The sequence below is a fragment of the Homalodisca vitripennis genome, chromosome X (genome assembly GCF_021130785.1).
Source record: "Homalodisca vitripennis isolate AUS2020 chromosome X, UT_GWSS_2.1, whole genome shotgun sequence".
In the NCBI taxonomy this organism is placed as follows: Eukaryota; Metazoa; Arthropoda; class Insecta; order Hemiptera; family Cicadellidae; genus Homalodisca; species Homalodisca vitripennis.
Genome location: NC_060215.1, coordinates 10,556,233 through 10,574,304, shown reverse-complemented (window position 1 = coordinate 10,574,304; position 18,072 = coordinate 10,556,233). Strand labels below are relative to the sequence as shown.

At 36.3% G+C, this 18,072-nt stretch overlaps 1 protein-coding gene across 4 annotated transcripts in view; it reads left to right on the top strand.

Moving 5' to 3' along the window:
• The window catches only part of LOC124368677 (ligand of Numb protein X 2-like), a 392,173-nt gene extending 379,154 nt beyond the window's left edge, over positions 1 to 13,019 (top strand). For 2 of the 4 annotated variants that reach the window (XM_046825957.1, XM_046825959.1), the window contains 6 exons: positions 342 to 556; positions 3,457 to 3,714; positions 4,579 to 4,701; positions 8,103 to 8,290; positions 9,831 to 9,989; positions 10,784 to 11,144. In XM_046825957.1, the coding sequence (XP_046681913.1) occupies positions 342 to 556; positions 3,457 to 3,714; positions 4,579 to 4,701; positions 8,103 to 8,290; positions 9,831 to 9,989; positions 10,784 to 11,129 (1,289 nt within the window). In that variant the 3' untranslated portion in view covers positions 11,130 to 11,144. Of the gene's footprint in view, positions 1 to 341; positions 557 to 3,456; positions 3,715 to 4,578; positions 4,702 to 8,102; positions 8,291 to 9,830; positions 9,990 to 10,783; positions 11,145 to 11,259; positions 11,387 to 12,094 lie in introns of those variants that run through there. The other 2 variants (XM_046825960.1, XM_046825961.1) reach the window with 2 other exon arrangements.
• Positions 13,020 to 18,072: the final 5,053 nt, after the last annotated feature.

The window sequence follows — 18,072 nt, the reverse complement described above, 5'->3', positions numbered from 1 at the left end:
CTTTATAAAACTGATTTACAAGCCGATATTATCGAGCTGTAGATAGATTTCCGGCAAAATAATGGTCATACTACATCTGTGTTGTTCATTATAACCCCATTGCTCAAATAACAGCTGGAGAGTTTCAAGTCTACCGCTTTAAACTGTTTCCAAGTCAAGGTTACCGTTGCCGGCAACGAACCGAATGAATTCATTGTTCGTTGTCATCACGTTGCCAAAATAACATGGAGTTTCTCACAACACGTTGCGGGGACAACTGTTGCTGAGCGGCAACACCGTTGTTTATCCTGTTACGTTAAACAACGCCCATCAATAATGTAATGGTTTACCTCTGTTTGCAGAGACCGTGAGTGTGACCATCGAGAGAGAGTCCCACCAGGCCCTAGGTATCCGCCTGAGTGGCTCGTGGATGGAGTCCGGTATATACGTCACGGAAGTGGTACCGGACAGTCCTGCAGCCCACACCGCCTTGCTGTGTCCATATGACCGTATTCTCTACGTCAATGATGAGGACGTCACCAACTGCCAGCTGCAGCAGGTCTCCTCACTGCTCCAGGTCCTCTTCAAATACTATATACCTTATACTGTGTACTTTATACCCGTACAAATGCTTTTTAGTTGGATTTCATAGAACCTCTTGATGGAATCTCCGGGAATTCTATGGATTTCCTATGATTATTGCCCCTAGAACCCAATACAGTACCATCATAACCCGAAATGTATGTGTGTATGAATGTATGGGTGCATTAGCCTAACTGGCAAACAAACATTATTTGCATATAGTTTAGACAAGTTTCTTAATCAACCTTTGACAATACAAAGAATTAAGATACATTTTTAACTTGACTATTTCCCAATATATAACCAAAACAAAATTTTAAAAAAATATAAGGTAACTATAAATAAATCTGATTTTTGCACATGTTCGACTTCTTTTAAAGTTTTAAAATGGCGACCGTGCAAACTTTTGAGTAGTATACAATATTGTGTAAATATTTGTAAACATGATAACTGACAGAAATCTTTTTAGATTCAAATTGCCAGGTACAAAGGCAGATACTTATCGAACCCAGACACATGGGTTCGTATCTTAGCCGATCTTTACCAATAAAACATTTTCAAGATTGTGGCCATTCTCATATACGCAAATTAACTAATTCCTAACGTATACTTTAAACTCGCCTTCGGCTCGCTGGGGCCAAGCCCCCAGGCCCCCAAAGTAATTGCTTAAAATTTGGGAATAAGTGGAATTCGGTGACAGGTTAAATCCGTAAATTAGAATTAGAATGTGTTAATTTTTATCCCAATTTAACCAAAGTTTTGACTTAAGGGCATTTTGTGGCTTAACCATAGAGATACGACAAAAAGTGAACCTTTCTTGTCGGAAATTTAATTTTGTTTTCCAAATGTGTCTTCGAATTTGAGCTACGACCTTTGGTTTAGGCAGTACAGGGCTTGTGAGAAAAGTCTGCACTAGTCAGCTGGTGTAAATTGTTACTGTAAATATAATAAAAACCCGACTATAAGTCAGTATTTTTAAGTTTTGTAGGGGATTTAATTTGCTTAGGAGTTTATTTGGTCATGCCAGGAAATTCCCTGGTGGGGGTTTAATGTTAACGGGGGATAAGACATCAGGGAGTTCAATTTACTCAGGAGGTTATCTGGTCGTACAATGAAATTCCAGGTGGGGTTAATGTTACAGGGGGTTAAGACATCAGGGGGTTTAATTTACTCAAGAGGTTGTCTGGTGATACAAGAAAATTCCGGGGGGGGGGGGTAATGTTACCGGGGGTTAAGACATCAGGGAGTTCAATTTACTCAGGAGGTTATCTGGTCGTACAATGAAATTCCAGGTGGGGTTAATGTTACAGGGGGTTAAGACATCAGGGGGTTTAATTTACTCAAGAGGTTGTCTGGTGATACAAGAAAATTCCGGGGGTGGGGTAATGTTACCGGGGGTTAAGACATCAGGGGGTTTAATTTACTCAAGAGGTTATCTGGTGATACAAGAAAATTCCGGGGGGGGGTAATGTTACCGGGGGTTCAGACACACGTGGGTCTCTTTCGGAGGGTGTTGTGTTTGTGAGCATAAATAAAAATCACTCTGTCCCTAATTACTATTGAACTTCGGTAACGCTCAGCCAAGTCGCGATGTCCTCTAGTAGACGTACTAGTCAGTCGTTTACGAAAGTAGAGTGCCCCAGGCCCCCAAAGTGAGTGCTTAAAATAGGAAGGATTTGGTTATTGGTTATGTTCGAACTTGAGGGTTTCAAGTTACGTGTTCGCTACTGTGTACTTTCTCGTGGAATGAAATGCTTCGCAAACGCTCAGCCAAATGATGTGTGATATATCAAAATAATCAATGTATTTCGTCGAAAAATTAATTGACGTCATAGCAAATTTAGGAGAATATGAATTGGGTGATAACTAAAGTTCGAGATCATGTTTGCAGGAAGTGGAAAGTAGAGTGTTTAATTTTAACCAAACTTTTGAGTTTGAGGGCGTTTTTTGGCTTAACCGTTGGAGTTACGACAAAACGTGACTGGACCTTTCTTGTATAAAATTTAAAATTGAAGAATTATTCTGCTGTCGGATTTTATCTACGACCTCTGGTTTAGGCAGTAAAGAGCTTGGGAGAAAAGACTGCACTGGCCAGCTATGGTGAATTGTTTAGTGTAAACAAAATAAGAACTACCTTTATCAGATTATTAAGTTGATCAGGGAGTTTAATTTAATCAGGAATTCAGCTACCATGAAATTCGCGGGATGGGGCTTATGTCATTCCCGACTAACGATTTTTTTCTCAAATTCAAGCTAGCTCTAACGGTTCTCCCCCTATCGGGCTTCAAAGAAATGCCTGCAAGGGTGAAAAATGCGAAAGTTTGCCAATTTTTTTGAGGGGTTTAAAAGTAAACATTTCCGGTTTTCAGACCTTTCCCGGTGGTTTGAAAGGTACGTGCGTGCAAAATTTGGTGTTTCCAGCACTTCTAGAAGTGGGTTAGAATTTCGTATACCCTATCAGTGAGTGAGTTACATATGCGGCTGTATATATATATAGGGATACAGTGTTACATAACCTACATTTTCTCCCGGTTTTATTATTTGTTTCGCTTGACGTTTATACATAAACTTCTTTTCTCATTTGTCCACAAGAGATATTTAGAATGCACATGACTGCATAGTTTACATATAATAACATATACATATAATATGTATACATATACATAGTTTATTATAACTCGGCTGGGTAAAATTAAATTGCAAGAAAATATAATACATATTTAAATTTTGTTTCTTAATAAAATAAGTGAGCATTAATGACTTTCCAGGTTTTTCTATTACACGTCGTGTATGTGTGTTCTAAATGTATGTTTTTAATTTCTACTAATAATGTAAAAGTAAGTACCCTTTTATGATTTATGATAAATAAAGATGGCTTGGCGTGTTGGTTTACAGAGTAACGAGAAGGTGACGTTGGTGGTGTCTCGCAAACGCAGCACTCTACCGGTTTCCCACAGTCGGACCAAGTCGGCACCGACATCTCACGACTCTCACTTCTCGCCACCCCTCTCTTCCAGCGCCACGTTAAGCCAAAAATCCGTATCGTGCGACTCGCTCACGCCCCCTATGCCGCCTCACCACGCAGCTACCATCAACTTGAACCGTGATTTCACGTCCCAAGAGCTCCAACACAAGTTCATTACTATTGTCAAGGTAAGCCGTCTGTGCTCTCGGCCGTCTATTTGTCTTTTGTTTCTCCATGCTTAGGAAATTGATGACATTGAAGGTGATTTGGCCGAACAGGATTCTGATAGTGAAGGTATTGTTGACCGCAAAGGAGGCTGTCGGTAAAGTTGAAATAAAATACCTACCAAATGCGCTATTCAAATCATTTTTAATTGCGTGTAACGTGTTTCTTATAATGAATAGGGGAAACTCACACGTCACTTCAGCGCGGGTTCAGCGCATATAACTTTTTGAGAATAAATATTATTGGTAATATCAACTTAGCTTAATTATTTTAACATTTTACCGGACGCAAGTAAGTTGTATGTCAATCGTCACGTAAAATGTTTTTGTGGAGGGTTATTCAATACGTTTTCAGTTTATTAGTGGATATTACATTTTAGGAAGTTGGTAATTAAAACGTTGTTGTATATTTCTGTCAAAAACGTCATATGGATGGTATGCTGTGTAACTTGAAATTTGTAGTTGAACTATTCCATAATTATAACAATAAATCATATAACCACATACTCCACTAAATTTCGTGCGGGAGACATAGTTACTCCAGGGGGGTATAATCTAAAGCAGTGTTTATGTGAGGGATGTTATGACTTTGAAGTCCAGACTTAGATTCTCATCAAAGGCTGTTTATCAATTCTCCTTGAAGTTTATACAGAGACCGGGGCAGTACTCCCATGAGATGTAAAATGAATCAAGTTTGAAACTGGATTCAATTCATGAGACAACACCGTTGGTCAACTCTGAAACTGAATTTGTTTAATAATATTTGTTGTATAAGGATTATTACATTGGTAAAAGTTTTGTAAAGTAAATACTGTACCTTTATTACAGGAACCGAACGAGAGTCTCGGTATGCGTATCGGAGGTGGGTTAGGGAGCAACGAAGGCGATATACCCATCTACATTGCTAATATCCATCCTCAGGGCTGTGTTGGCAAGACACAACAAATTTGGGTAAGTTGATACTATATTATATCGGAGGTGGATTAGGGAGCAACGAAGGCGATATACCCATCTACATTGCTAATATCCATCCTCAGGGCTGTGTTGGCAAGACACAACAAATTTGGGTAAGTTGATACTATATTATATCGGAGGTGGATTAGGGAGCAACGAAGGCGATATACCCATCTACATTGCTAATATCCATCCTCAGGGCTGTGTTGGCAAGACACAACAAATTTGGGTAAGTTGATACTATATTATATCGGAGGTGGATTAGGGAGCAACGAAGGCGATATACCCATCTACATTGCTAATATCCATCCTCAGGGCTGTGTTGGCAAGACACAACAAATTTGGGTAAGTTGATACTATATTATATCGGAGGTGGATTAGGGAGCAACGAAGGTGATATACCCATCTACATTGATAATACCCATCCTCAGGGCTGTGTTACACAACAAATTTAGGTAAGTTGATACTATATTATATCGGAGGTGGATTAGGGAGCAACGAAGGTGATATACCCATCTACATTGATAATATCCATCCTCAGGGCTGTGTTGGCAAGACACAACAAATTTGGGTAAGTTGATACTATATTATATCGGAGGTGGATTAGGGAGCAACGAAGGCGATATACCCATCTACATTGATAATATCCATCCTCAGGGCTGTGTTGGCAAGACACAACAAATTTGGGTAAGTTGATACTATATTATATCGGAGGTGGATTAGGGAGCAACGAAGGCGATATACCCATCTACATTGCTAATATCCATCCTCAGGGCTGTGTTGGCAAGACACAACAAATTTGGGTAAGTTGATACTATATTATATCGGAGGTGGATTAGGGAGCAACGAAGGCGATATACCCATCTACATTGATAATACCCATCCTCAGGGTTGTGTTGGCAAGACACAACAAATTTGGGTAAGTTGATACTATATTATATCGGAGGTGGGTTAGGGTGCAACGAAGATGACGTATGGAGTACTGTGATATTTAGTTGTGTAATTGTGTTAATTATTATCAGTAGAATCCCGGCCTGGAGTACCTTTATCTTTTGTTTAAAATTAGTTTTTGACAATGGAAGGATTGTGAAGAAAACAAAATTTTTTTTCCGGACATATACCTTCGTTAGTGATTTAAAAAATTCACTATACAGGTTTCATTAATGTGTATAGATACTCCTGTTCTTGTAGTGTTTATGTGAGGAGTCACGGTCTGGAGTACTGTGATGTTTAGTTGTGTAAGTTTGTTAACTATTGTCAGTGGAATCACGATCTACTGGGGGGGGGGGGTTTCATTAATGTGTATAGATACTCCTATTCTTGTAGTGTTTATGTGAGGAGTCACGGTCTGGAGTGCTGTGATGTTTAGTTGTTTAAGTTTGTTAACTATTGTCAGTGGAATCACGATCTACTGGGGGGGGGTTTCATTAATGTGTATAGATACTCCTATTCTTGTAGTGTTTATGTGAGGAGTCACGGTCTGGAGTACTGTGATGTTTAGTTGTGTAAGTTTGTTAACTATTGTCAGTGGAATCACGATCTACTGGGGGGGGTTTCATTAATGTGTATAGATACTCCTGTTCTTGTAGTGTTTATGTGAGGAGTCACGGTCTGGAGTACTGTGATGTTTAGTTGTGTAAGTTTGTTAACTATTGTCAGTGGAATCACGATCTACTGGGGGGGGTTTCATTAATGTGTATAGATACTCCTATTCTTGTAGTGTTTATGTGAGGAGTCACGGTCTGGAGTACTGTGATGTTTAGTTGTGTAAGTTTGTTAACTATTGTCAGTGGAATCACGATCTACTGGGGGGGGGGGGTTTCATTAATGTGTATAGATACTCCTATTCTTGTAGTGTTTATGTGAGGAGTCACGGTCTGGAGTACTGTGATGTTTAGTTGTGTAAGTTTGTTAACTATTGTCAGTGGAATCACGATCTACTGGGGGGGGGGTTTCATTAATGTGTATAGATACTCCTATTCTTGTAGTGTTTATGTGAGGAGTCACGGTCTGGAGTACTGTGATGTTTAGTTGTGTAAGTTTGTTAACTATTGTCAGTGGAATCACGATCTACTGGGGGGGGGGTTTCATTAATGTGTATAGATACTCCTATTCTTGTAGTGTTTATGTGAGGAGTCACGGTCTGGAGTACTGTGATGTTTAGTTGTGTAAGTTTGTTAACTATTGTCAGTGGAATCACGATCTACTGGGGGGGGTTTCATTAATGTGTATAGATACTCCTATTCTTGTAGTGTTTATGTGAGGAGTCACGGTCTGGAGTACTGTGATGTTTAGTTGTGTAAGTTTGTTAACTATTGTCAGTGGAATCACGATCTACTGGGGGGGGGGGTTTCATTAATGTGTATAGATACTCCTATTCTTGTAGTGTTTATGTGAGGAGTCACGGTCTGGAGTACTGTGATGTTTAGTTGTGTAAGTTTGTTAACTATTGTCAGTGGAATCACGATCTACTGGGGGGGGGTTTCATTAATGTGTATAGATACTCCTATTCTTGTAGTGTTTATGTGAGGAGTCACGGTCTGGAGTACTGTGATGTTTAGTTGTGTAAGTTTGTTAACTATTGTCAGTGGAATCACGATCTACTGGGGGGGGGTTTCATTAATGTGTATAGATACTCCAATTCTTGTAGTGTTTATGTGAGGAGTCACGGTCTGGAGTACTGTGATGTTTAGTTGTGTAAGTTTGTTAACTATTGTCAGTGGAATCACGATCTACTGGGGGGGGGTTTCATTAATGTGTATAGATACTCCTGTTCTTGTAGTGTTTATGTGAGGAGTCACGGTCTGGAGTACTGTGATGTTTAGTTGTGTAAGTTTGTTAACTATTGTCAGTGGAATCACGATCTACTGGGGGGGGGGGGTTTCATTAATGTGTATAGATACTCCTGTTCTTGTAGTGTTTATGTGAGGAGTCACGGTCTGGAGTACTGTGATGTTTAGTTGTGTAAGTTTGTTAACTATTGTCAGTGGAATCACGATCTACTGGGGGGGGGGGGTTTCATTAATGTGTATAGATACTCCTGTTCTTGTAGTGTTTATGTGAGGAGTCACGGTCTGGAGTACTGTGATGTTTAGTTGTGTAAGTTTGTTAACTATTGTCAGTGGAATCACGATCTACTGGGGGAGTGTCTGTAGTGTGTATAGATACTCGTATTCTTGTAGCGTCTGTGTCAGGAGTCACGGTAGGAAGATGTGTGATGTTTAGTTTTTATAAACAAATATTCCAGTAGCTGTTGTGAATAGAGTCGCGGGCTGGATGAAAGCATCGAGTATCAACAGTGGGAAGATGTCTCGTATACTTTGGGGGCCATTGTCTCTTGTGTTTAAGTACTTCGAGTACTTTTACCTGTTTGTTACTGATGCGGTTCGATGTTACAGAAGGGAGATATCCTGATAGGCGTGAACGGTAACAGCCTGGTGGGTCTGACTCACGGTCAGGCGGTGGCTACTCTCAAAGCCACTGTGGAGACGGCCAAGGTGGAGATGACGGTGGTGGAGGGGCCAGAGACCTCGTTGGGAGCTTTTAACTTCATCCCGTCCTGGCTCTACTGGCAAAAGCTACCAAGGTCAGTTTAGCTTTGTTTCCCACTGGAAGAAGCTACCAATGTAATTTCAACTTTATATATATATATATATATATATATATATATATATATATATATATTATATTTATATTATATATTTCAAAACTTAATGGATGGTTTGTCTCGGTCTAGCAATTTTTAATAGAGACAAACTTTAGAGAAAACATTTTAAAAGTTCAAATTATTTAAAATTTAAGGAACATTACTGTTATTAAACTTAATTCATTACATTTCATTAAATACATGGTTTTTTTTATAACTCACAGTGCTAACCCGTGATCTGTCCCTATTCCGATTTGTATCGCACTGCTCATCTGTGCATTAAAAATATCATGAGTTACAAAATAAGTCTTCTGGTTCTCACCAAATGGCTTCACAAATAAATTGTTAAAAAAGTTGGCCTTAGTCTACAAATGTTAAACCGAAACTCTGGCCACTAGTTGCCACAGCGTAACCAGGGGCTACCACAGATCAGGCATATAAATTGTTAAAAACGTTAGTCTACAAATGTTAAACCGAAACTCTGGCCACTAGTTGCCACAGCGTAACCAGGGGCTACCACAGATCAGGCATATAAATTGTTAAAAACGTTAGTCTACAAATGTTAAACCGGAACTCTGGCCACTAGTTGCCACAGCGTAACCAGGGGCCACCACACAGATTACATATAAAATTGTTAAACACGTTGGCCTTAGTCTACAAATGTTAAACCGAAACTCTGGCCACTAGTTGCCACAGCGTAACCAGGGGCCACCACACAAATTACATATAAAATTGTTTAAAACGTTGGCCTTAGTCTACAAATGTTAAACCGAAACTCTGGCCACTAATTGCCACAGCGTAACCAGGGGCCACCACACAGATTACATATAAAATTGTTTAAAACGTTGGCCTTAGTCTACAAATGTTAAACCGAAACTCTGACCACTAGTTGCCACAGCGTAATCAGAGGCCACTACACAGAGAATAGACATACACAATTTTCCATTTGTGTTCTTTATAATTGAATTAAATCAAACACTATACAATATTAAACGTTAATGTAACCACCACAATAGCAGTGACAGTAGCACTTAAAACATTACAATACATAATCAATTATTTTGAAAGACGAATTTAAATGTACACTGCTGTATCCGCAGTTATGGTCAGCAGGTAGCATGTGGTGGCACCCCGGGTGCACAGGTCTCTAATGTTCCCACGTGTCGCATCGTCCTTTAGCACAATATCAGAGTATCAAAATCAAAATTCTTAATTTCATTATTTGGTCACAAACCATTTTTATTTTTTATGAAACTCTATATAGTATTTAAAACTATATCATATTATTCAACAACTTACGTCTATGTAAATCCGTTTGTATTCTTTGATAAGTGTAAGATAGTATATTTTTTACTGAATTCAAATATTAGTTAAGGGCCGTGAATATCTGTTAAAAACATCATGTAATTTAAAGGATTTGTGATGTTCTGCAGAAGTAAATTCAACCTACTTGGTAACCAGGTAATTTTTAATGTTTCAGGTGCCTTCAATTTCCCAAGACAGTAGTGCTGTTCCGGACCCCGGGAGCCAGTTTGGGGTTTAGCATCGTAGGGGGTGAAGACCCCACTCGAGGGGCTCAGCACATTCACATTTTGTTCGTTGTCCAGGACTCCCCAGCTGCCAAGGATGGTAAACTAAAGTAAGTATGGACAAAGTTGTGTGTAAACCAAACTAAAAACCAGTACTCTAGACTGTAAACTGTGTTTACTGTATACATATGTGAGACAAAAAGAGTACGAAATGTGAAACTCAAAGAACATGAAGACAATACGTGAAAATGGTTACTATAATACTATAAGTCTAACACCAAACATTGCTGGACTGAAAATCATGAAGTGAGATGGTGCCAACAGAATACAACATGGAGAGAATGATTTAAACATAAATTAATGGAGACGTCTATACGTATAATTATTACCAGATCAACCATTAAGGTTTCCCTCTGTTTAAGTTAGGCTACTTTGGCTACTAATATTAAAAATACTAATCAACTAGGAAACCTAAATAAAATTCTAATAGTCAAAGAAACCTCAGGTAATAAAATTTGAGTCCATAATATGACTCTGAGACGTGGTCACTCAGCCTTGGACACTCAGATGTATGCTTGAGTTCTTATGACATACGACTGTTTTATTTGTTAGCCACGATCTCAAAGAGTTCATTACCACGTATTTAATAGATGTTTTAATTTTTCTTCCTGCTCTAAACTCATGTCCCTTATGTGAAAGACAGTCACTGGAGAAGGAGGAACACTCTTAAGGCTGTTTCTGTATTGAATCATGGTCTCAACCTATTATCCATGTGTGATTGTTGCAGATGTGGTGATCGGCTGCTCTCTGTGGACGAACAGTCACTAGAGAAGGTGGGACACTCTAAAGCTGTATCTGTGTTGAATCATAGTCTCAACCTATTATCCATGTGTGATTGTTGCAGATGCGGTGATCGGCTGCTCTCTGTGGACGAACAGTCACTAGAGAAGGTGGGACGCTCTAAAGCTGTATCTGTGTTGAATCATAGTCTCAACCTATTATCCATGTGTGATTGTTGCAGATGTGGTGATCGGCTGCTCTCTGTGGACGAACAGTCACTAGAGAAGGTGGGACACTCTAAAGCTGTATCTGTGTTGAATCATAGTCTCAACCTATTATCCATGTGTGATTGTTGCAGATGCGGTGATCGGCTGCTCTCTGTGGACGAACAGTCACTAGAGAAGGTGGGACACTCTAAAGCTGTATCTGTGTTGAATCATAGTCTCAACCTATTAATTATCTATGTGTGATTGTTGCAGATGCGGTGATCGGCTGCCCTCTGTGGACGGATAGTCACTAGAGAAGGTGGGACGCTCTAAAGCTGTGTCTGTGTTGAATCATAGTCTCAACCTATTAATTATCCATGTGTGATTGTTGCAGATGCGGTGATCGGCTGCTCTCTGTGGACGGACAGTCACTAGAGAAGGTGGGACGCTGTAAAGCTGTGTCTGTGTTGAATCATGGTCTCAACCTATTAATTATCCATGTGTGATTGTTGCAGATGCGGTGATCGGCTGCTCTCTGTGGACGGACAGTCACTAGAGAAGGTGGGACGCTCTAAAGCTGTGTCTGTGTTGAATCATGGTCTCAACCTATTAATTATCCATGTGTGATTGTTGCAGATGCGGTGATCGGCTGCTCTCTGTGGACGGACAGTCACTAGAGAAGGTGGGACGCTCTAAAGCTGTGTCTGTGTTGAATCATAGTCTCAACCTATTAATTATCCATGTGTGATTGTTGCAGATGCGGTGATCGGCTGCTCTCTGTGGACGGACAGTCACTAGAGAAGGTGGGACGCTCTAAAGCTGTGTCTGTGTTGAATCATAGTCTCAACCTATTAATTATCCATGTGTGATTGTTGCAGATGCGGTGATCGGCTGCTCTCTGTGGACGGACAGTCACTAGAGAAGGTGGGACGCTCTAAAGCTGTATCTGTGTTGAATCATAGTCTCAACCTATTATCCATGTGTGATTGTTGCAGATGCGGTGATCGGCTGCTCTCTGTGGACGGACAGTCACTAGAGAAGGTGGGACGCTCTAAAGCTGTATCTGTGTTGAATCATAGTCTCAACCTATTATCCATGTGTGATTGTTGCAGATGCGGTGATCGGCTGCTCTCTGTGGACGGACAGTCACTAGAGAAGGTGGGACGCTCTAAAGCTGTGTCTGTGTTGAATCATAGTCTCAACCTATTATCCATGTGTGATTGTTGCAGATGCGGTGATCGGCTGCTCTCTGTGGACGGACAGTCACTAGAGAAGGTGGAACACTCTAAGGCTGTTTCCATGTTGAAACAGACTGGCACTAAGGTCGTGCTTGAAATAGTTTCATGGTTGGGCACTGAAATATAAAAATCCAATAACGGCTGTAATTTTTAATCAAATTTTACTTCACTATTTTTTTAAGAGAATATTTTCCTACTTAGTATACCGATTTTGATACAATGATAGGTCATTTAGGCCGGTACGATATAATGTAATGCAGCCATGTAATCATATTGTTAGATTAACTTGATAAAAAAAATTAACTTCAGTTACTTAATAATTTTTTATAAAACGATTAAGATTATTTTACTTTGTAAGATTTCGATGATTTACAGAGAAAATGTTGTTTTACTAGATCTTACATATACTTCTTCTTCTCAGTGATGTAATTAAGACTGAACCTCATACAAATGTGTTATTATAACTCATAATACCATATGCGTGTTAGTAAGTATAATTTGGAGAGTGTCTGTTGTTAAGTAACAGTATTTCTGGTGAGATATGAATAAGGATCTGAAATTGTAAAGTGTCTATTCAAGATTGTGATTACAGGATTAATAGTGTCAATTTGAACAGTATAAACGAATCTTTAACCCGAGCCTGTCCCTCGACCTGCAGTGGTAAGGCATTGTTATCCCGACTTCTGTTTCGCAAATTCTTTTTGCTTTGTAGAGAAGATTTCTGTCAGTATTATGTAAAAGCTTGTGATACTAAACTACTTCTGTTGTTGACTAATAACCGTAGTGATAATCTGTTAACGGCTAGTGAGGGAGTCTACTTTTACTATTGACTTTAGTGAGTAATTGATTTGCATTTACTGTCAGATTCCATTGTGGTACGGAACATGAATCAATAAACTTGTCTTGTTTTGCTACAGTTTGGTGTCTGTTTCTTCCCTTACACAACCCCTTACACTTAAATAGTGAGGGTGGAAATGAAATAGCTTCCTGACTCCTAACATTTATATAAGGATATTAATAATCAAAATATATAGTATACTACCAGAAGTTTGCTTCAAGTTCTCTCTGATTTCGGCGATTTTCTTGGACTCGATTTAAAAAAGTTTAAAACGATCGTCTACTTGTTACAGATCAAATAAAGCAAATACAAAATAGCAGATTTTTAGAATGTAGAATTAGGTTTAGTTAAAAACAACCAGAGCCTTTCTCCTTACCAGAGTTTAAATTTAATAGCCATGCTTATATATTGACCCGTATATTAATAATTAAAAAATAATTTAATATTAATATTTTTGTTAATTGTATATTTAAAATACTAATGTATTTCTCCCGTTTCAAAATGGGGGAAATTTTCAAACCTGTTATTATAACTTCAATCTTCCTGCGGCCTTGGAATAGTTATTACCTAACCCTTGAAGTATTAGCATTGAGTTATGGGACACTCTGTATCGTAGCATGTGCCTCAAGGTTTAAATAAAATAACTTATCCTTCTCTACTTCACAAAGTATAATATATATATATATATATATATATATATATATATATATATATATATCTTTTTTAACAATTATACATTCAATGAGAGTTAAGCATTGTTTTACTTTCATTTAAAATATATTTCATTTTTTTCCGTTCATAAAAATATATTTCATTTTTGTGAACAACAATTATGTATTTAGTGGAAGTTAAACATTTTTGTACTTTTGGCTTTTTTTGAGGATATATTTACTCCTTTGTACAATAATATATTTGGCGTGAGTTACCTTTTATACTTGTGTTAAACAATGTTTAATATATATCAATTATATATTATTGTTTTGAATGATAATACGATATTAATGAGTGCTCTTTCCTGATTTTGTACCAAATTAAAATAATCCTTTTTGATTCAATATATTTAGCAAGGGTTATTTTTTACTTTGTTACTTTCTTTAAGAGTTTTAATCTTTAAAAATATATTTACTTCTTTTACCAATAATATTAGAGTGTATTAAACATTTGTTAGTTTCGTTGAAAAATGTATGAAAATAATTATAGAGTGGGTTAAACAATTGTTAGTTCTATGGAATTTTTATAAAACTAATATATATGCATTTGAAAAATAATATATTTAGTGATAGGTCAGAACTTTTACTTTCATTAATGCTTTAATTAATCACAAAAAAACGTATCAACGCCTTTTACCAATAATATTAGAGTATGTTAAACATTTTTGTAGTTTAATTTAAAATTTTTGACACGTAAAATATTATTTATTTGAAAAATAATACATCTAGCGATAGGTAAGAAACTTTACTTTCGTTAATAATTGTTATCATAAAAATATATTTACGTTTTCATCAATAATATAGAGTATGTTAAACATTTTTAGTTCTGTGAAACCATTTATAAAACTGTATAGTTTATTTGAAAAATAATACATCTAGCGATAGGTAAGAATTTTTACTTTCTATAACATTTTTAATCATCAAAAACATATTAACGTTTTTAACTAATAATGCTAGTGTGTGTTGAGCATTTATTAAACAATTAAAAAATATTATTTATATGAAATATATTATTTTTAGGGATAAGTAAGATATTTTTTTACTTTCGTCAATATATCTTATTATAAAAAATATATTTCCACCTTTTACGAATAATATTAATGTGTGTTATACATTTTGATTTCGTTGAACTTTTTTTAACTTTTGTAAAAATATTATTTATTTAAAAAATAATTTATTTAGCGATAAGTAAGATTTTTTACTTTTTTAAATATTTTAAATCATTTTTAGTTATAAAACTTTTATAACAATATTATAAATTTGATTTAACATAAGAAATTTAGTAAAAAGTAAACTTTTTAGGTAATATCTTTTAAACATATATTTACGTTATTACCTAATTTTTTGTATATTTACTTTTGTGTTTATTTACAAAATTAATATATTTAGCGATAAATAAGAAACTTTTTACTTTTATTACCATTTTCAATCATAAGAAACATTTAAATATTTTACCAATAACATTAGTAACTGTTAAACATTTTTTTAGTTTTGTTGAAAACATTTTGAAACTTTAACAAAAATATTTACATAAAAATTATATTTAGCGCTTATTAAAAATTGTTTACTGTTGTCGATATCTTTTAATGATAAGAATATATTTACGTTTTTACCAGTAATATTAGAGTAATAAATCTATATGAAATTTGTTATAAAATTTGAAACTTTTGTTAACATAATTTCGATTTGTTAAATAATAACTAAAGATAAGTAAGAGTTTTTTTTTACTTTCATTAATACATTCAATTATAAAATATATACTGTGGTTTTACAAATAATATATAGGGCTAATTAAACAATTTTTAGTTTCGTTAAATCATTTACAAATGCTACTTATTTATTTAAAAAATATATATTAAACGATAAGTAAGATATTTTTACGTTCGATGATATTGTTCTGGTTATAAAAAATATATATCAGTAGTATTGTGGTGTGTTAAACATTTTAGAGTTTTATTACGAAATTTGCAACTTGTGTTAACACATTATTTGTTTGTAAAATAATACCTTTAAAGATAAGTAAGAATTTTTACTTTCTATAATATTTTCAATCATAAAAATGTTTTCATTGTTTCAAAAAATATATAGGGATAGTTAAACCAAGTTTTAGCTCTGTTAAAACATTTAATATTGCTACTTATTTCTTTCAAACTAATATATATTATACGATGAGAACTAATCTTTTACTTTCGATAGTATTTTTCTAATCATAAAAGTTTACGACTTTTTCAGTAATATTGTAGCGTGTTAAACATTTTTAATGTTGTTGAAAAAGTTTTGAAACTTTCGTAAAAGTATTATTTATTTAAAAATAATACATTTAAAGGATAAGTGAGAATTCTTTTAGTCGTTAATACATTAAATGATAAAAATATATTTACGCTATTACTAATAATATATAGGTAGTTTAAACATGTTTTAGTTCCAATAAAACTTTTATAACAATATTATAAATTTGTTTAAAAATAATATTTTTAGCGATATATAAGAACTTTTTTCGTTAATATCTTTAAAACATAAAATGTATTTACGTTTTTACCAACAATAATAGTCTCTTAAACATTTATGACTTTAGTGAAGAAATTTGAAACTTTTGTTACGTCCGAGGCACGGTCACTGGACCTCCCAGAGACGGACTCTATCCATCAACGTCATCAGTGACGGTAAGTCAGTCGAATGTTCTTGTCGAAAGCGCCTTAAGGCCCCGGGCACGATACGAGCGGTGAGCGCCGAGCGTCAGAGCCGCACCGCTCTGCCAACGCTTTGCAATCGGGCCCCATATGTTGCCGTGCAAATGTAAAGAGGTGTGTCACGATAGACTTGAGCGGTGAGCGACAGTGAGCGGCGCCGCTTAGCGTCGAAGGCACCGCCAAACCCTGCCCGATTACTTTTTGTACGACGCTCGACGCTCAGATGAGTCATTCTTCTTTCCACGGTTTTCAGTGTATTCAAGATGGCAGAGGAGCAAGAACCACATGAGCCTCCGGCAAAACTTAAGAAAAAGGACATTGTTGCTTTGAAGAAGCTTAGTGATACTCAATTAACCGATTCTTTTCTTCTCCAGTCTGCTCTTCAGTCTATTTAGAATAAAATCAAACGTCGGTACGCTCATCCGAGTGTACTGGAAAAAATGTTCTGGCTTTTCTTTCAACTGTTTCATGAGATGGTGGTACTCTCCATGAGCCCTTCTTCTCCTGTTAATTGGATGAACTCCCCATCGTTTTATCCCACGCTTGCAACCCCGAACTACACGCCTTTTCAACATTGAATTTTCCGATAACAACAGAAGATGTACTAGGTCCTCACTCGAAGGCATATTGCAACACTCACGCCGCTTGTATCGTGACCACCCTCGCCGCTCTGGTGACGCTCGACGCTCACCGCTCGTATCGTGCCCGGGGCCTAAGCCTCGCGCGCACTACGACGGAACGGACGGAAACGACAGAACGGACGACTGGAAATTTTAAGATAGGGTGCGCGCATTAGGACGGAACCGCCGCGCCACGCCAGATTCGTCTTGGGTGTTGTAATCAAGTTCTCAGTCTGTAGTGAAACATTGTCAAAGATGCTTCAGTGCTTAGATGAAGAATTAATTATTCGTAATAGAAGAAGAAGAGGCAGAGAGAAGACGAAGAAAAGCAGGGTTTTGGGTACATAACATAAACACTAAAAGCTTAGCTTTGGGGGAGTTTCATACGTTATTCCCAGATTTGATAGAAGACGATGAATACGTTCAGAGCACCAGTTGAAGCTAAAGAGAGATTAGCAATATGTTTGAGGTAAGCTTTTATATTAGTTTATCCAGATTTACTCACTCACACGCATTACCATTGTTATTATTTAATTTCCTTTGGCTAATTATGAACAAACATACCTAATAATTACATATTATTTAATTTTATAAAATTGTATAATGTTGAATTAAATACCTTTAACGCTACAATATGAGTGTATTCAAACAAAACTACTATTTATTTATAACTACAATGAATTGCTGCATGCAATAGGTTTCATATGTAGTGAACACAACTGTATATGAAAAATAAAGTTTAAGTAACGTTCTCAGAATAATATTCTGTCGTTTCTGAAATAGCAAATAAAATACACAATTAATAATTTATTTATAACTACAATGAATTGCTGCATGCAATAGGTTTCATATGTAGTGAACACAACTGTATATGAAAAATAAAGTTTAAGTAACGTTCTCAGAATAATATTCTGTCGTTTCTGAAATAGCAAATAAAATACACAATTAATAATTTATTTATAACTACAATGAATTGCTGCATGCAATAGGTTTCATATGTAGTGAACACAACTGTATATGGAAAATAAAGTTTAAGTAACGTTCTCAGAATAATATTCTGTCATTTCTGAAATAGCAAATAAAATACACAATTAATAATTTATTTCAGTAC